Genomic DNA, 15,708 nt, shown 5'->3' on the forward strand with positions numbered 1-15,708 from the left:
GAGCCCGCAGGGTAGTTAACTACTAAGTAGTAGCTCCCTTTCGGGCCGGGGGGTATGCCGCCAGTAGATAGTGGATAAGGGACACGGGCATCATCCACCTTCCCGGAGGGCCCTCGGCAGTCTTGATAGCCAGCGCCTGCCGTAACCGGATCAGTGGCCATAAAATGAGGCCAGCTAGAATAATCACCTCACTGGCTTACATTCTGTCGGAGTTAACCCTGGGACGTAAGTGCCATAATTCCGTCCTCCTGGGATTTGTAATCGAGGCGGGAGCCTATCACATCCGCACGATAATGGCGACAGTGGACCTCGGTGGGGGATATGACGGTTCAGGTTGAAGAGGGGTAGCAGTCCGGAGTAAGTATAAAGGAAATGGCGTGCTGCCATGCTTCTCTTAGGTAGGACACTGATTCAGACCCATCCAAGTGCCCCTGTATACGAACTCAGCCATCAATTGACCTCCCGTATAACTAGTATAACAACCATGCCCAAAGTTCTCTTGAGTGGTAAGTATCATGATCTACAGACTCTCAGACATGGTTTTCAACAGAGCTAACTGGTTCTTTTGTAGGAGGTAGCGGCTTCATTGCTGCTCACATTGTTGACATCCTGCTCGCGCACGGGTAAGAGTCAATGGCTCAGATTGCTTCCATAATATCACTAACCTGGCTACCGCAGCTTCGACACCGTAGTCACCGTGAGGTCTGAGGAGAAGGGCCAAAGGATTCTAGAGGCTCATCCAAATACGCCAAAAGAAAAGCTTTCCTACGTTATTGTCAAGGATGTCGCAGCAGAGGGTGCCTTTGATGAAGTACGGCTCCCTGTTATGCCGACTCATACCACCAATGCTTCCGTGAAGTTGCTTGCTACGTTCAATACTAAATCATTGCTCGTGTAGGCCGTCAAATCTGACCCGCCATTCGACTATGTCCTGCATACTGCATCGCCCTTTCACCACAATGTTCAAGATCCAGTAAAAGACTTCTTGGACCCCGCCATCAAGGGAACAACCGGTATACTGAAGGCAATCAAGGCCTATGCTTCAACGGTGAAGAGGGTCGTTATCACTTCCTCATTCGCAGCGATTGTCAATGGCAAGAAGCATGCCGAATCGTACAGCGAGAAGAATTGGAACCCGGTAACTTGGGAGGAAGCCTTGATCTCCTCTAACACCTACCGTGCGAGCAAGGTATGTGAAGGACCCTATGCTTGGAAAACCATGAAATGATATCTGACTCGTCTGTGCAGACTTTTGCAGAAAAAGCAGCCTGGGACTTTGTTGAGAAGGAGAAGCCGAACTTCGACATTGCAACTATCAACCCGCCCTTTGTTTTTGGGCCTGTTGTGCATTACCTGAACTCATTGGACGCCATCAACACTTCGAACCAGAAAGTTCGTGACGTGATTCAGGGGAAGTGGAAGGACGCCATTCCTCCATCTTTCACGTTCCTCTGGGTGGACGTGCGCGATGTTGCACTTGCGCATGTCAGGGCTATAGAGGTCCCAGAGGCCGGTGGCCAGCGTTTCTTTGTCACCGCCGGTTATTACACAAACAAAGAAATTGCAGACGTGGTCCGAGAATCGCTGCCGGAACTTGAAGATAAATTGCCCTCGAAGGACATTCCGAGTGATTTTCCGGCGGACATCTACGGCTACGACAACAAGAGATCCGTTGATGTTTTGGGCATCCAATACCGGACGTTGAAAGAGTCCATTGCTGACACGGCTAAGTCACTGTTGTCCATTGGCGTCTGATGCGATGTATGTTGGGATATAATATGTACATATCTAGAACAAACCGGACCAGGAAGAAATATATAGATAGGATGGAAATGATAATTGAAAATGCAGTGCTACTATTCGTTGAAATAAGAAAGAGGCTGCACAAGATGTAGTTGTAGTTTCCCGTATCACGTGGCTTGGCGCGCCTTGAGCATTGCAACCAAGTTTTCTCCAGCTTTCTCCGGAGATAGAACAATACCGCAAAACACCACATTGCCCAATGTCCGCCATGGCAACAGCCAGGCTATCTCCGACAGCAAATCTGTTGCGGAAGTCTCGCCTTTTCGCTCTTCCACAGGCTCTGACGCCACCCCCGACTCCGCCGACCTCGAAAAATGTCAACGAATCCGAGACCGCAACCCTTCCTCATCCTATCCGAGCGTCCATCGTCACACCATCGTCTTCTCTTTCTAGGGGTGACTGGGGTCTGAAGAGGCCTCTCCCCGCCAAATCGACGTCCGAAAGATCTTCCAGGCCAGTGGTCAGAGTCAATGCACTCGATACCTTCGAACACATCACGGATTTCGAGTCCGCGGCCGATCATACGGTGACCCTGGAGAAATTCCAGGAGCTTAACATGCCGGTTTCGCTCCCCGCGAGAGTCACTTACGGAACCAGCATCATCCCCAGACACCAGAGTCCATTCGAATCGCATGTCGACAACACACATACCAGCGAAGGCCTGAAGGAGCCCGGCGCGAGGCAGTTCAGGCACTCTGGGCCCTGGCTTGCCGGGCAGACGGAGGCTGAGTTCCAGGCATACTTGAAGAAGGTCCGGAAGAACAAGCCAGAGATCCTACAGAAGCTTCGCGAATATGTCGTCGCCAAGCGCGAAGTCGAGCAAAGGAAGCAGGCACAAGATAATGGCCAGGATCTGGCAACTCTCCGACCTGTCGAGATCACCGACGAAGAGTTCCAGGGCTACCTTAAGAAACTCCGCACGGATCCATTCTCCCTGGGCCCTGTCGTCTTCGAGCTTCTGGATCTGCCGTCTCCTCCGGCTGTGCCGAGCAGCCGACTCAACAACCCATACTACCAGTCCCCCGGCAGCAAGCTCTCCTCCGCAGAGTATGTCGCATCCGGACCTCCAAGGACGCATCCCTCGGCGGGTCTGTCTTATACTAGATCGCACGCTTTGATCTACAACCACCCCAAGTATGGACCTCAGGCCCACCAACGCCCAGTGGAGGCACGTATCTTGCGCCCCAGAGGACGGAAGGGCAAGAACACAAAGGCAATTGCGGGTGTGGCTGGTATTGCCGTGGAAGACTTGAACACCGTCACCTTCACTGAGCAGGACTCTCCGGCTGGCCTTGCCTACTTTGACGCCTCTATCCCCGGTGGTGCTAAGTACTGGGCCACTCCCATCCGGGCCTTTGTCGACTCGGAAGGCAAGATTGGCCTGGCCTCTTACCGCGCTAGCGCCACTGCTAAGGCCCCCTACGGAATCGATAGCCAGAAGAAGCCCGGATCGTACAGCATCTCTGACGTGGCTCGCGGCGACCAGCGCGTGGTCCCGAGACTGGATAGACAGCGGAACGCCGCAGCGGAGACCGAGGAGGTTGCGCGGAACCTCATGAAGAGCCTTGGCTCATAGAGTACTGGCGTTGCATTCCAAACAACTTTCGTCTCATGGGTCAGACATGTTCATCTTCCACTTAGAGAGTTTTGCTGTATGATTAGGTTTCTGGATGGTAAATGTATAGTTATTTCTTTGCACTTGTTCTCAATTCTTTGTGATATAAGCCGGCTACATCTCACTTGAAGTATAAATAAATTGCAACCATCAAAGACGTCTCAGTAAGCATTATCACTATAGATCGAGCTTGCCATGCATAACCTAAAGCAACCCAGCCATCTTCATAATTCGCTAGTCCGTTACATAATTAGCGCTTAATAATCCCGCACAGCGACCGACCGCTTTGGCAATATAACTCACGTGACCGTAAATAGGGCAGCCATATCAGGGTAGATACGCATCACATGATCCGCACATCCTAAGCGAGGGCCGGGTAAGTTGAAGGAGCAAAAGACATCAGAACAACTTGGACGGTCTTTCGAACATCCATCCAGCCAGCAACAAACCGCCAAAATGGGTCGCGTCCGTACCAAGGTGAGCATACACGACCGCAGCAATGGAGGAAAGAAAGAATATCAATTCTAACGAAAATGCGCGCCATAATAGACAGTCAAGCGTTCCGCTAAGGTCGTTATCGAGCGTTACTACCCCAAGTTGACGCTCGACTTCGAGACCAACAAGCGTATCTGCGATGAGATCGCTATCATTGCCTCCAAGCGTCTCCGCAACAAGGTTAGTGACATCCCTATCTTTTCTCCGGGAATTCCGGATGTGATCGTTGAGGAGGAAATAATATGCTAATATGGAATTCGGTATAGATCGCTGGTTACACCACCCACCTTATGAAGCGTATCCAGCGTGGCCCTGTCCGCGGTATCTCCTTCAAGCTCCAGGAGGAGGAGCGTGAGCGCAAGGATCAGTACGTTCCTGAGGTCTCCGCTCTGGATGTTTCCCAGACCGAGTCCGGCCAGCTCGACGTCGACTCTGAGACCAAGGACCTGCTTAAGAGCATGGGCGTACGTTTTCCCCTCCATGAAGATTATCCACACAAGTTGTATAATGGCTAACCCGATCGTGCTTTTAGTTCGACAACCTCAAGGTCAACGTCATCCCCGTCTCCCAGCAGCAGGCTCAGGAGCGCCCCCGTCGCTACCGGTAGATCATTGCGCCGTTGAACGGAAAATGAAAAAGTTCTGATTGTCTTCGGTCGATCCATGGCGTTTCCCCCCATGCTTGTTCTGGTTGGCTCACCCAGCTATCGATTTAGCTTAGAGACAGTCCCGGATGAGAAATGAACACGAATTCTGTCAAACAAGGTGTCGCTGATTCCCCTGATGGGGATGATGCTTGATTGCCAATTTTATTCCCTCGTCTGGCCTTACGGCCGGATGTCTCGTAGGAGGCTCTACGGGGGACGGCTGTCCGTTGAGGATATGCCGGACTACGAAGAGTCGATCGTAGACTTTACAGTCATACGCCATTGATTTGGTTCTTATCTGACACGCTATGTTGTCGGGGTATCAACCATTTGTTCAAAACGCCTCATAATGCCATGCGCCAAAGCATCTTAGTTTTCATGAGGGACATATCCTTCGATGGAGCCTCCCTTCTCGTCTCCAGGACGCATCTGCGGTGCTTTCGCTGGCCCGCGGGGGTTATCGTTCTCTTGGACTTGAATATCCACTCTGCCAGTATAGAGGGCAGGATGCGCATCACCTCGTTCCATGGCCAGTTCTCGTGAACGAGCCTCGTCGCGGACGGAGAGTCGTGCAATGTCATCTGCCATATCGCCAGGACCTCGTAGTTTCTCCAAGTGCATACTGTCCAACTGGCCGGCAACGTCGCGGATAGAGACGGGGTCTCTCATCTTGCCCTTGCCTTCTTTCGCCCTGGCCTCCTCCAGCAAGACGAGATGCTTGCCACGCGCATCGTCAGCCCTTCTTTCCCAGACTGGTTCTTCGGCCAGCTGTACTCGGATGTACATGGCTCTTTCGGCGCACTCATTTGAGCACCACATCTCGAGCTTCTCTTTGGGAACGATATCCATCTCGCGCCCGCGGCCACCCCGCCCGCTTCCCTTCGCACCCCACGTTATGCGAAACGAGCCCCTGCCATCTTCCTTGCGACGCTCTCGGGGACATAGGCCGTAGCCACAGAGACCTTCAATATTCCTCTCCTCGATCAAATTGTCGTAGTCGGCGGGTTGAAAGGGGACTAAGGCGGACTTGAACTCCCGAACATCGTCGGGGGAGGGTGATGCAGGATCTGCTGAACGGGAGGACGGAAGTTCCACGAGTCTCAGAATGCGGTCGAGGATCAGGACCTCTGTGTCCTTCTGGGCTTGTATTTGATTCGCATGATGTAAGGCGATAGCTAGATGGCGTGGATCGACATCGGTTCGGTTTGCAATTGAGCTGGGTAGTTGCTGCTGTTGTTGTTGAGACATTTGAGGGGGTTTAGAAGGTGACGCCCGACGGTTTGGGGCGGAATTGGAGGGGCCAGATGCAGCGGTCGCTGCGTGGATCGAAGGAAGAGATGTCTTCAAAATTGGAGTTGGTCGTCCAGAGGACATTCCAGCAGATTTTTCCGAACGGAACAGGTCAGAAAGCGGGAAATATTATAAAGTCTGTGTCAGTCACTTGTGGTGGAGGGAAAGTGTATGGTGAGGAGAAGATAGTGGTAGAATGGATGGGAAGGTTGGATGGATAAGACAAAGTTCCAAGGTTGTTCGGGTCGGCAGGGAGGCAAAAACCCCGGATTCAAGACGGCAAGCTACGGATACGTAATAACAAGGAGGGTCTTTCAGTAATTAGGAAGGGCAGATTCAACAATGACTCTACATGGTGCATGCAGGATTGATTAAGGGGAGGGAAATATAAGCTGCATCAGGGACGCCACCAGTAGTAGTAATAGTATAGTAGTGCTATTTACCTACATTTCAGTGTACGGAGTAGATAGCAATGATGTACCACCGCGTTTAATTCCACGGCCCTCAGGCAGCTGTTCCCTCGTATGTTTTTGTGTTGGCTTTTGGTGTCTGACGGGCTGTTCAATCTTATTAGCTGCCGATCGCTGCGGGAGTGGAGCAAGTGTCCCGCCAGGCAAGAAGAGTTGTGAAGTGGTAAGTTAGTACTGTGGTCGTTGTCGTCGTCGTAGTACTTGTCAGTAGGAGCAGTCGGGAGCAGTCGTTGTGCTCAGTGTCTCTCTCTCTGTGTCTCTCGCCGTCCCTCCTCTTCCACTCTCCCTCTTCCCTCCTCCCTTTCCAACACCACACCCGCCTCCCCCCATCCCACTCCTTCCTTTTGTCTTCCTTCCCTTGTGCATTAATTTCCTATATACTCCCGTCTCTCTGGACATTGTTGTCTTTTACCCTGCAGTAAGTTATTCTTATTCCTTTACTTTTTCTCACCCCCCTCCTCCTCCACTCCCCCTCCCCCTTGCGGTGTTTCCGATCTCCGGAGGTACTAAGCTCTCTGACTACGTCAGTCAGTCCAGCAGGCTGACATATTATTATTGTTATTTTTGCTCCCTCCGAAGCATACCGGCTTACCTTCCAAAACCCCGCTGTAAAGCATATCTGCACTGCACATGTCTGTCTGCATTAGACGCTTTCCAGTCTAGTGCTCCACTACCTGCAATTATTGTTGTTCTGCCGTGTCATTTGCATCCCGCCAGCCTCCCTCTCGCTCCGCTCCCCCAATCTACCCCCCACCACCACGTCCGTTGTGACAGCGTCTCGACCCTGCCAGATGTCCAGTCCGCCGTTCACAGTCAAAGCGGTCTTCGAATACGCTTCGGACCACGATGACGACCTTAACTTTGCCATCGGCCAGATTGTAACCGTGACGGCGGTGGAAGACGCGGAATGGTACTTTGGTGAGTATACCGACGAGTCGGGGCACAAGCGAGAGGGTATTTTCCCCAAGAACTTCGTGGAAAGATATGAACCCCCAGCTCCTCCGCGGCCTACACGCCCGAGCCGACCGAAGAGGGAACCAGAGGTCGCTCCCGGGCCGCCTCCTCCAGAGCCCGCTGTTGCTGTCGAGTCCCCTACAACTGCGCCCCCGCGCTCCTTGGAACCCGAAGTGGAGGATACACCTGCACCTGTGCCCCAACCTCCTCAATCGCCGCCTCCTGCGTTGGCGTCACCAACTCGTGAGCTCCCCTCGTTCCCGAAGCCAGCGCCTGTCCCGGCTCCTGCCCCGGTTCCTCAACCCCCTGCAAATGACATCAGCGAACCGGCTCCGAAACCCTCGTCCAAGCCCCCACCTCCCGCCGTTGCGGAGAAGCCGACGGGCTCATCGTTCAGGGATCGCATTGCTGCTTTCAACAAACCCGCCGCACCCCCAATTGCACCCTTCAAGCCGGGTGGCTTGAGCGGCCAGACCACTTCCTTCGTCAAGAAGCCGTTCGTTGCGGCACCTCCCAGTAGAGATGCATACGTACCCCCGCCCCGTGAGGCGCCCCGCAAGATCTACAGGAGGGAGGAGGATCCAGAGGTCCAAGAACGTCTGGCGAATGAGCCTCCCGTTTCCGAGACTCGGCCACTGTCCAGCGGAGGCGCGGAGGAAGGTGCGGAGGAGCAGCCCAAGCCGACCAGCTTGAAAGAGCGGATTGCTCTCTTGCAGAAACAGCAGATGGAGCAAGCTGCTCGTCACGCTGAAGCCGCTCAGAAGAAGGACAAGCCCAAGCGCCCTCCCCCCAAGAAGCGCACCGAGTCTCACGAAGAAGCGATGCCTGCGGAAGAACCGCCGACCGAGAGCACCCCATCTGGCGAGCCTGAGAGAGACCACAGTGTTGAGACGGTGAAAGCCGCTCACCCGCCAGCCCCGCCAGCAGCTATGCCCCCTCCACCAGTGCGGGAGCTCGTCAGCGATACCAACGATGCCGATGATTCAGCCGCCGCTGATACGGAAGATGCGGAGGAGACCTCTACGAGCAAGGAGGATTATGACGAGCGCGCCCGAGCGGAGGTTCAGCACGAAGCTCAAGCAGAATCTCGGCAGCTGGAACAAGCCGAAGAACGTGAAGCTCAGGTTGATGAAGGTGCAGAGGAGGAAGAAGAAGAAGAAGGAGAGGAGGAGGAGGAAGAAGAAATAGACCCCGAAGTCAGGCGCAAGATGGAGCTTCGCGAAAGAATGGCCAAGATGAGCGGTGGAATGGGTATGATGGGCTTCTTCGGGCCTCCTGGTGGCATGCCTCGTCCGGCTGCAGCTCCTCGGAAGCCAAAGGCACCCGTGGAACCCGAGAGACCCAGCGGGGAGTATGAACGATCCGGCCCAGCTGCTGCCCCTCCAGTGCCGATCATGGCTCTGCCGGGGATGAACGTGGCCAAGCCTGCTGCCACACCAAGCGTGGAGAAGGAGGAGGAGGAAGCTCAGACGAGCCCTGTGACAGAGCAGCATCCTCCACATGAAGTCCCTGATGTCGAAGATGTGGTAGAGGAAGAGCCTCCTCGGCGTACATCCACCGACAGGCCACCTGCGCCTCAAGGTACGCGCATAAGTCATTGATGATCCTAGTATACCATCTAACTATTCTCTAAACAGAGCGCGCGGCTCCGCCCCCTCCGCCACTCGAAACACGGCCAGTTCCACCTCCTGTCCCTCACGATGCGCCTCTGTCTCCGCCCCCTGTTCCCGGACGTAAGTTCTCCATGGGATCAGTGTCCTTTGCTACACATGCTGACCTGGGATAGATCAAACCACCCCTAAGGGCGTTGCTCCTGCTGACACGGGCGAAGAGTCGGACGATGAGCTCTCCTTGCATACTAAGAATCTCTCCCTAAACGCTGCGGCAGCCGATCAGTCTCCAAGCCAACCTGTTCCTGCTCCTCCGCTCCCCGATCATCTAGACTCTCGCCGCTCGTCGACATACGATGTCACCTCCCCGAAATCGCCCACACTTCCTGCAGATAAGAGACTTAGCCGACCTCCACCTCCTATTCCAGGCAATCCACCCGCCCCGGCTCAGAGTCGGGCAGCTCCTCCCCCGCCGCCCGTAAATATTCGCCGGAGGTCGACTGCCGACAGTCGAACCAGTGTGACCTCACAGTCTCGCCAAGCGGGCGAAGAGGTGGAGGGCGAGGTCACCGAGTATGACGGCGACTACGACACTGACATTGCATCCGGTGCCAAATTTAAGGACGCACTGAAATCTCATGGACGTGATTCAAGTTTCGACGAGGGGACGACTACCGACGACCATTCACTTCAATCTCCTCGGAGCCCGCCACAGACTCGTCTTCCGCCTCCGCCTCCCCCAAATGCCCCTAGGGCAGTCCCTCCTCCGCCCCCAATTCAGCCTCCCAAGAGTGCGGGCAGGGCCTCTATAGATTCCCCCCGCGGACCCCCTCCTCCTCCTCCCCACCGAGAGTTGTCTTTTGGAGGTGATGATGAAGAGTATGATCCGTACCGTTACAATGCCCCGCAACATGGACTGCCTACCCCAAGGGGGCCTCCACCTGTTCCCGCTGGACCGCCGCAGTTACCTCCTGTTGTCCCTTCCCAGCCTGCGGAGGAAGAATCGGAGGAGCTCTATGAAGCTTCGCCCGTCCAATCACACCACGAATCAACGTTCTCCCAGTTTGAGAAGAGAACCTCGATGGCACCCCCGCCTCCCACGTTACCCCCACCCACGCCGCGTAGCAACCGTGCATCGCTTGATGTCCCCAGAGCGCAGCCCAGCATGCGGCGGTCCATGGATGTCAGTCGTCCGTCCGCCGACCAAGGCTTCATCGCCATGGACGTAGACCTGGCAGAGAACACGCTCTGGTGGACGCAGCACAATACCCCCCCTCCCGTGTTCCAGAATCGCAAGGACATCTTGCTTGAATTCGAGGAGTCGAGCTCTTCCAAGAGAGGTGGTAAGACCATGGTGACCAAAGACATCTACGTTCTTTTCATGGACCACTCGCAAACGGTGATTACGGTCAACTTCGACGCTCGGAATCCCACGGATGTTGCCTTTGAGCAGCGCCACGAGGCTCCTCCTATCCAGCCTCGTCAGGACCAACTTGAGAACGCACATCTGCAGATTGGCACTCGCATCGCCTCCACAGCCAATTCCATCCAGAACACCACCGTTGCCGACGGCACTCCGTTTGGCCTCGTCCAGCACGTGCTCAGTCCCTTGTCGGATGCCCTCAAGCCGGTTGGAACACGTGCCTATGGCGCTTTGGTCTACTCCAATCTAGCCAACGCTTCTGTACAGCAGAACGACGAGATCCGCGCCGGTGATATCGTCAGCTTCCGCAACGCACGCTTCCAGGGACATCGCGGCACGATGCACCAGAAGTACAGTGCGGAAGTGGGCAAGCCCGACCACGTGGCCATTGTGGTTGACTGGGACGGAACCAAGAAGAAGATCCGTGCTTGGGAGCAGGGCCGCGAAAGCAAGAAGGTCAAGATGGAGAGCTTCAAGCTCAACGACCTCCGCAGTGGCGAATGCAAGGTGTGGCGAGTGATGCCGCGTAGCTATGTGGGCTGGGAGAAATAAGTACAGTATGAAATATCTGAAGTTCTGTGAAGAGTGGAGACGAGCGGAGACGAGTAAATGATTTGATTCTGGTATATCTAATGCCGCTGGTACATGGACCGCAGGCGGACAAACCTCGATTGCCTCTGTGATGTGTTAACTAACATTCTTGTTGTATGTACCTATTGATGTTATCCATATGTGCTTAATCTGTCATTTGTTTACTGCATAGTGCGAATACATTTTATGTAACATGCTTTTGCTGTAAAGTATAGAAATACTCACCGTTCGAACGTAGCCTGTATAGTGATGCCTCAGGCAGAGAAACCCGCAGGTCAGACAGCCGCAGTGAGTGGCAATACATTACTTCCCTATCGGGAATTCACCTCCATCCATCACCATCACTCACACTTACCACTTCCTCCCCCATCCACCTACAACTCCCAATCCACACAACACCAAGCACAACATCAACCAGCTGGACACCCAGCCCCCTTTCACAAAATGGGTGGCGACCTCAACTTAAAGAAGTACGCACCCCCTCCCTCCCCAAACCACACCTCTTCCCCCCAGACCACTCACTAACCCAACCCCATTTCAAACCAACAGATCATGGCACCCCTCCCTCCTCCGCAACCAAGAGCGCGTATGGGCCGAAGAAAAACGCGCGCTCGAGGAGCGCAAACGAATCGACCAACTCCGCCGCGAGCGCGACGAAGAGCGACAAATCCAAGAACTTCAACGGTTACAAGAAGGGACCGGAAAACCGAAGCAGATCCAGCGCGTGGACTGGATGTATCAGGAACCTGGGTCCGGAGGGGCAGCTGGGGGTATGTACGCGGAGGAAATGGAGGGGTATCTGTTGGGGAAGAGACGGATTGATGGGATTTTGTTGAAGAAGGAGGGGGGCGAGACGGAGGGGTTGAAGAAGGGGGCGGAGTTTAATGCGTCGCTTGGTGGTGGGAGTGCAGTGCAGCAGCCGGTGGTAAATTCGAGGGATACGATGGCCAAGGTGTTGGCTGATCCGCTTTTGGAGATTAGGAAGAGGGAGCAGGCGGCGTTGGAGGGGATGGTTAGGGAGGAGGTTAGGAAGGGGGGGAGTTCTTCGAAAGGGGGGGAGAAGAGGGATAGGGATGGGCATAGGGAGAGGAGGAGGGAGAGGGAGAGGGAGAGGGAGAGGAGGCATAGGTCGAGGTCGCCGGAGAGGAGGCGGAGAGATGATCGTGATCGTGATGATAGGGATAAGGAGAGGAGGAGCGAGAGGGATTATAGGAGGGATAGAGAAAGGGACAGTGATCGGGACTATCACCGCTCGAGCAGACATCGGGAGCATCGTGATCGTGATCGTGATCGTGAAGATCGATATGACCGGCGAGATCGATCCCCTGCGGATCGCCACCAGTCTGACAGACGGCGCAGCGACGATCGGAGAGAAAGCGATGGATACAGAGATTCTCGGGACAGGGACCGTGAGCGTGATCGCAGAGACCGAGACCGCGACCGCGACCGACCCAGTCGCTACCACCAAGACAAGAGAGACTACCGTCCCCGAGACAGAGATACATCCAGCCGCGACAAGCCCAACGCTGAAGAAGCCGAGCAGAAGCGCAAGCAGCAAGAGGAAGAACGGCAACGCAAACTAGCAGAGATGCAAGCGAACGCGAGCGAGATGGAGGATGCTCGGCGACAGCGCATTGCGGAGGTCACTGCTATTGAAGCGAAGCAGCATGAAGAAGATGAGAAGCATCGCTCGGAGAAGGGTCGCTTTGTGTCGGGGCTGCATAAACAGCTTCAGGAGGATAGTCTGGATGAGCGGATTAAGCGCAGTCGGGGTGGGTTGGCTCGCTTGGATGAGGATTAATCGTTATCATCATTACAGTTAAATCTTCATGAATGTTGTTGGGTTCGTATGATGATCATGGGATGGATGAATGGTGTGCTGTGCTCTGGAAGCACGATATAGATGCAGTCATTCTCCTTTCTCATCATGCCTATGCTCAACATGCTATCGATGTATCATACATATACCAAGATTTTATGTTACCATTCATAACTCTGACAAATGCATATTTACCTACATATCCAAGCATCAAGGACAATTAAACAGATACATCACAAGTCCCTGCCTGCGAAATAATTGATAAACCGCTCCAAAAGATTAAGAACCTATCTAGCAGGAAAGAAGAAAGAATAATACAACCAGTACAATTACAGCAACAACAACTCACCCGTGGCTGCTCCTCCCGCCAGCTGCGGTTGATACACCTGCTGCTGGTTCTGAGTAACGACATACTGCGTCTGAGGGGCGCCACCACCGCCAACACCACCGTCTTCGCGACCGCCCAGGTCCAGTGCAGCCATTTGCTGAGTGCCGATACTGTTGAAGTAGCTGTCGGCAGCGCTGACAGCTGCGTTCATATCGCTGGGGGCAGATGCGCTGGCAGCCATGGCGGCGGTGGGACTGTTGGATTGCGACGGGGCGGGGAATTGCCAGACAGCAGTGCCGGGTTCTTCCTTCGGTTTCTGCAGGGCAGGGCTGTACTGTAGGCGTCTTGTGCGCGCGGAGCGGAAGACTTGTTGGACGGGTTTCAGGTACACGGTGGCGAGAGTGCCGACGTTGAGGCAGAGCTCTTCAAGGGTGCGAGGGTCGAGTTTCTCGCTTTCGGCGCTGATGGGGGGTTTCTCGCCCATGACGATCTGCTTTGCGGTCTTGGGGTCGGTGGATAGCAGACGCCAGTACATGTAGCCTCTGTCGCGGAGGTCCGGGTCGTCGGTTTCTTCGGTGCACCATTTTAGGACCTGGGGGACGAGTTGTTGGCCCTTGGTGGGACGTTGGATGAAGAACTTGACGGTGGCGGTGAGGAGGGCAAGTTGAACTTCGACGGTCTCGTCGTGGAAGGTGGCTAGGTAGTCCTGGAGGAGGCCGTCGGAGTTCTCGATGCGGTCGGCGTACTGGCCGATGATCCAGATAATGGCGGCCTTGGCTTCGGGTTCGTCGAGCTCGTCGATGTTCTGAATCACGTTGCCGATGATGTTCTCGTATTGGTTGGGGTACTTGCGGAAGATGTTGCGGATCACAACCGTCGCCTCCTGGACGATGTAGGGGATCTTTGCGTTGACCAGTTCTAGCAGGGTGTCGATGCATTGTTTTGCGGCGGACTCGATCTTGATGGCGAGCTTTCCGATGGCACGTACTGCTTTGCGCACGAAGTGGACGTCGATCTCAGTCGCATACCTATGGACGTGTTAGTAGTTAGGCTTATAGGAAGGGAGGACGGACGTACTCTCGGAGTTCTGCAAGGACCACGGAAATGTTCTCCTTGGTGGTCAGCATGAAGATCAACTCCAGCTTGGTGACCTTGACGTAGATCGGATCGTTGTAGTTACAGAAGAAGCAGCGGATATCGTTGCGGAGCACTTCGGGCCTCTTCTGCAGGATAAGGATGGCATTTCGGAGAGCCAGATACTGTACTTCTGGTGGCTTGGAGAGAAGGGTGACAAGGGGTGGTGATAGCTTCTTTGCGAGGGAGGTGACATGTCTTTCGTCGGCAATGTAGTTCATGAGGTAGAGGATAACGCGGATAGAGGTCAGGACAACGGCAGAGTTGGAGTGCGAGAGGCGGGGGGCTATTCGCTCTGCCAGCAACAGGGATTCTGCGGAGTCTTGAGGGACATAGGACATTAAAGCCTCGAGGATATAAGACTGGCCCCATCTGCACAATGTCAGTAACCTGCATCGGACACAGAAGCATAGATAAACACATACTCAGAGCAGTCTGGTAAGATCGAAACGAGCTTCGAGGCACTGGTGTAGTCAATAGTCAAAGAGATCGATTCACTGCGACCCCAGATGTCCACCAAGGAAGCCAGGACGCTAGAAACCACCGTCGGGTTCTCATCCTTGAGCATGCTGTTCAGCCGATCAATCAGATCCGACGCCTCGACCATCTTCTTATCGTGCTCGTAGAGCTTCGCGACGCAGAAAGCGGCGGTCTTGCGCACGTATGGATCCATATCGCTCATCAGTCGCTTGACCGGTTGCACTGTCGCTTCGACAAACTCGCGGACATGGATGTAAGAGATGGTCCGTAGTGCCAGGGCACGCACGAGAGGGTTGGAGTCCTCCATATCCTGGATTATTCAGATTAGCTGTACATCCTCAGACGTAAAGGGAAACAAACACCTACATCGATGAGGAATGGCAAAGCCTTGAGCGCAACCTCGGGTTTCGCTCTTGAGTAATTGACGAGGAACAGAAAGCACCTGTAGTGAGAGAGAAATTATCAGTCCCCACACAAGATGCGATACAACATCTTCCCGGAGACATACATCTTTTTGATCTCCAGGCTGGGCAAGTTCATACAACCGATCACGTCGGGGAACAAAGCGACCATGTCATTATTACTCATGGTCATATTGGCGACGATTTTCTTGAGCGCGATCTTCTTGGCCGAATGGTTCTTGTCCTTCTTCCCCCCACTGTTCAACTCCTGTCGCAACTCGGCAACTTTGCCCTGTTTGGAACGAGAGAATGGTGAGCCATATTGCGCTGTATACGGAACCACGCTGAGGAACATAATAAGGTAAGGATGTAGACTGGACTAGGGAGGGATTTGGGGGAACCAGCCAGGAGGAGGGGATTCGGAGGAAGCGGCATGAGGAGCATAGCGAACAAGATCCCCCGCAGAAGGAAGAGACAAAGCCAGCGCTGGCTCATGTGAACAAGGGGAGCAGGCATGAGGGGAAGCGCGGGAAGATAAGCACACGCCCAAAGGGCTCTTGCACGTCATGTATGGGATGGTCCGATTGAGCGGCAGGAAGGAGAGCAGTGCCAATGCACATCAAAGTACTCACCCTGGCGAACAACTTCG

General features: G+C 54.3%; 7 protein-coding genes across 7 annotated transcripts; 5 read left to right on the top strand and 2 right to left on the bottom strand.

Annotated features, from left to right (window-relative positions):
- Positions 1–130: 130 nt before the first annotated feature.
- On the top strand, positions 131–1,825 carry BO83DRAFT_379676 (SDR family oxidoreductase). Its single transcript, XM_025531563.1, has 5 exons — positions 131–506; positions 572–623; positions 679–811; positions 899–1,189; positions 1,249–1,825. Exons 1-5 carry the CDS (start codon positions 485–487, stop codon positions 1,753–1,755), a joined length of 1,005 nt encoding a protein of 334 aa, XP_025386768.1. The 5' UTR covers positions 131–484; the 3' UTR covers positions 1,756–1,825.
- A 147-nt stretch (positions 1,826–1,972) lies between these two features.
- On the top strand, positions 1,973–3,574 carry BO83DRAFT_379677 (mitochondrial 37S ribosomal protein bS1m). Its single transcript, XM_025531564.1, has one exon. It carries the CDS (start codon positions 2,012–2,014, stop codon positions 3,377–3,379), a length of 1,368 nt encoding a protein of 455 aa, XP_025386769.1. The 5' UTR covers positions 1,973–2,011; the 3' UTR covers positions 3,380–3,574.
- A 246-nt stretch (positions 3,575–3,820) lies between these two features.
- On the top strand, positions 3,821–4,905 carry BO83DRAFT_340877 (40S ribosomal protein eS17). The gene is made up of 4 exons (XM_025528605.1): positions 3,821–3,895; positions 3,968–4,093; positions 4,180–4,377; positions 4,446–4,905. The coding sequence occupies exons 1-4, from the start codon at positions 3,875–3,877 to the stop codon at positions 4,518–4,520; spliced, it is 420 nt and encodes a 139-aa protein (XP_025386770.1). The 5' UTR covers positions 3,821–3,874; the 3' UTR covers positions 4,521–4,905.
- A 23-nt stretch (positions 4,906–4,928) lies between these two features.
- BO83DRAFT_438602 (Rtr1/RPAP2 family protein phosphatase) lies at positions 4,929–5,933 on the bottom strand (the record flags this gene model as incomplete). The annotated part of the gene is made up of 1 exon (XM_025536105.1): positions 4,929–5,933. The coding sequence occupies one exon, from the start codon at positions 5,931–5,933 to the stop codon at positions 4,929–4,931; it is 1,005 nt and encodes a 334-aa protein (XP_025386771.1).
- A 717-nt stretch (positions 5,934–6,650) lies between these two features.
- BO83DRAFT_379679 (SH3 domain protein) lies at positions 6,651–11,090 on the top strand. The gene is made up of 3 exons (XM_025531565.1): positions 6,651–8,854; positions 8,911–9,006; positions 9,060–11,090. Exons 1-3 carry the CDS (start codon positions 7,111–7,113, stop codon positions 10,856–10,858), a joined length of 3,639 nt encoding a protein of 1,212 aa, XP_025386772.1. The 5' UTR covers positions 6,651–7,110; the 3' UTR covers positions 10,859–11,090.
- A 151-nt stretch (positions 11,091–11,241) lies between these two features.
- On the top strand, positions 11,242–12,913 carry cwc25 (U2-type spliceosomal complex subunit CWC25). Its single transcript, XM_025534121.1, has 2 exons — positions 11,242–11,367; positions 11,447–12,913. Exons 1-2 carry the CDS (start codon positions 11,342–11,344, stop codon positions 12,696–12,698), a joined length of 1,278 nt encoding a protein of 425 aa, XP_025386773.1. The 5' UTR covers positions 11,242–11,341; the 3' UTR covers positions 12,699–12,913.
- Positions 12,872–15,519, bottom strand: BO83DRAFT_64524 (putative AP-2 adaptor complex subunit beta). Its single transcript, XM_025537502.1, has 5 exons — positions 15,167–15,519; positions 15,025–15,100; positions 14,604–14,968; positions 14,122–14,550; positions 12,872–14,072 (listed from the first exon to the last, which is right to left on the bottom strand). The coding sequence occupies exons 1-5, from the start codon at positions 15,412–15,414 to the stop codon at positions 13,046–13,048; spliced, it is 2,145 nt and encodes a 714-aa protein (XP_025386774.1). The 5' UTR covers positions 15,415–15,519; the 3' UTR covers positions 12,872–13,045.
- Positions 15,520–15,708: the final 189 nt, after the last annotated feature.

This window comes from Aspergillus eucalypticola (assembly GCF_003184535.1).
Source record: "Aspergillus eucalypticola CBS 122712 chromosome Unknown BO83scaffold_17, whole genome shotgun sequence".
In the NCBI taxonomy this organism is placed as follows: domain Eukaryota; kingdom Fungi; phylum Ascomycota; class Eurotiomycetes; order Eurotiales; family Aspergillaceae; genus Aspergillus; species Aspergillus eucalypticola.

Coding starts and splice junctions, on each gene's coding strand:
- BO83DRAFT_340877 (XM_025528605.1), top strand. CDS start 3,875: ATGGGTCGCGTCCGTACCAAG. Junction 4,094..4,179: donor CCAAGCGTCTCCGCAACAAG/GTTAGTGACATC, acceptor AATTCGGTATAG/ATCGCTGGTTACACCACCCA. Junction 4,378..4,445: donor ACCTGCTTAAGAGCATGGGC/GTACGTTTTCCC, acceptor TCGTGCTTTTAG/TTCGACAACCTCAAGGTCAA.
- BO83DRAFT_379676 (XM_025531563.1), top strand. CDS start 485: ATGCCCAAAGTTCTCTTGAGTG. Junction 624..678: donor GACATCCTGCTCGCGCACGG/GTAAGAGTCAAT, acceptor TGGCTACCGCAG/CTTCGACACCGTAGTCACCG. Junction 812..898: donor CAGAGGGTGCCTTTGATGAA/GTACGGCTCCCT, acceptor TTGCTCGTGTAG/GCCGTCAAATCTGACCCGCC.
- BO83DRAFT_379679 (XM_025531565.1), top strand. CDS start 7,111: ATGTCCAGTCCGCCGTTCACAGTCAAAGCGGTCTTCGAATACGCTTCG. Junction 8,855..8,910: donor CAGGCCACCTGCGCCTCAAG/GTACGCGCATAA, acceptor TTCTCTAAACAG/AGCGCGCGGCTCCGCCCCCT. Junction 9,007..9,059: donor TCCGCCCCCTGTTCCCGGAC/GTAAGTTCTCCA, acceptor GACCTGGGATAG/ATCAAACCACCCCTAAGGGC.
- BO83DRAFT_379677 (XM_025531564.1), top strand. CDS start 2,012: ATGGCAACAGCCAGGCTATCTCCGACAGCAAATCTGTTGCGGAAGTCT.
- cwc25 (XM_025534121.1), top strand. CDS start 11,342: ATGGGTGGCGACCTCAACTTAAAGAA. Junction 11,368..11,446: donor GGCGACCTCAACTTAAAGAA/GTACGCACCCCC, acceptor TCAAACCAACAG/ATCATGGCACCCCTCCCTCC.
- BO83DRAFT_64524 (XM_025537502.1), bottom strand. CDS start 15,414: ATGTTCCTCAGCGTGGTTCCGTATACAGCGCAATATGGCTCACCATTC. Junction 14,969..15,024: donor CTTTGCCATTCCTCATCGAT/GTAGGTGTTTGT, acceptor TGAATAATCCAG/GATATGGAGGACTCCAACCC. Junction 14,073..14,121: donor GTCCTTGCAGAACTCCGAGA/GTACGTCCGTCC, acceptor ACACGTCCATAG/GTATGCGACTGAGATCGACG.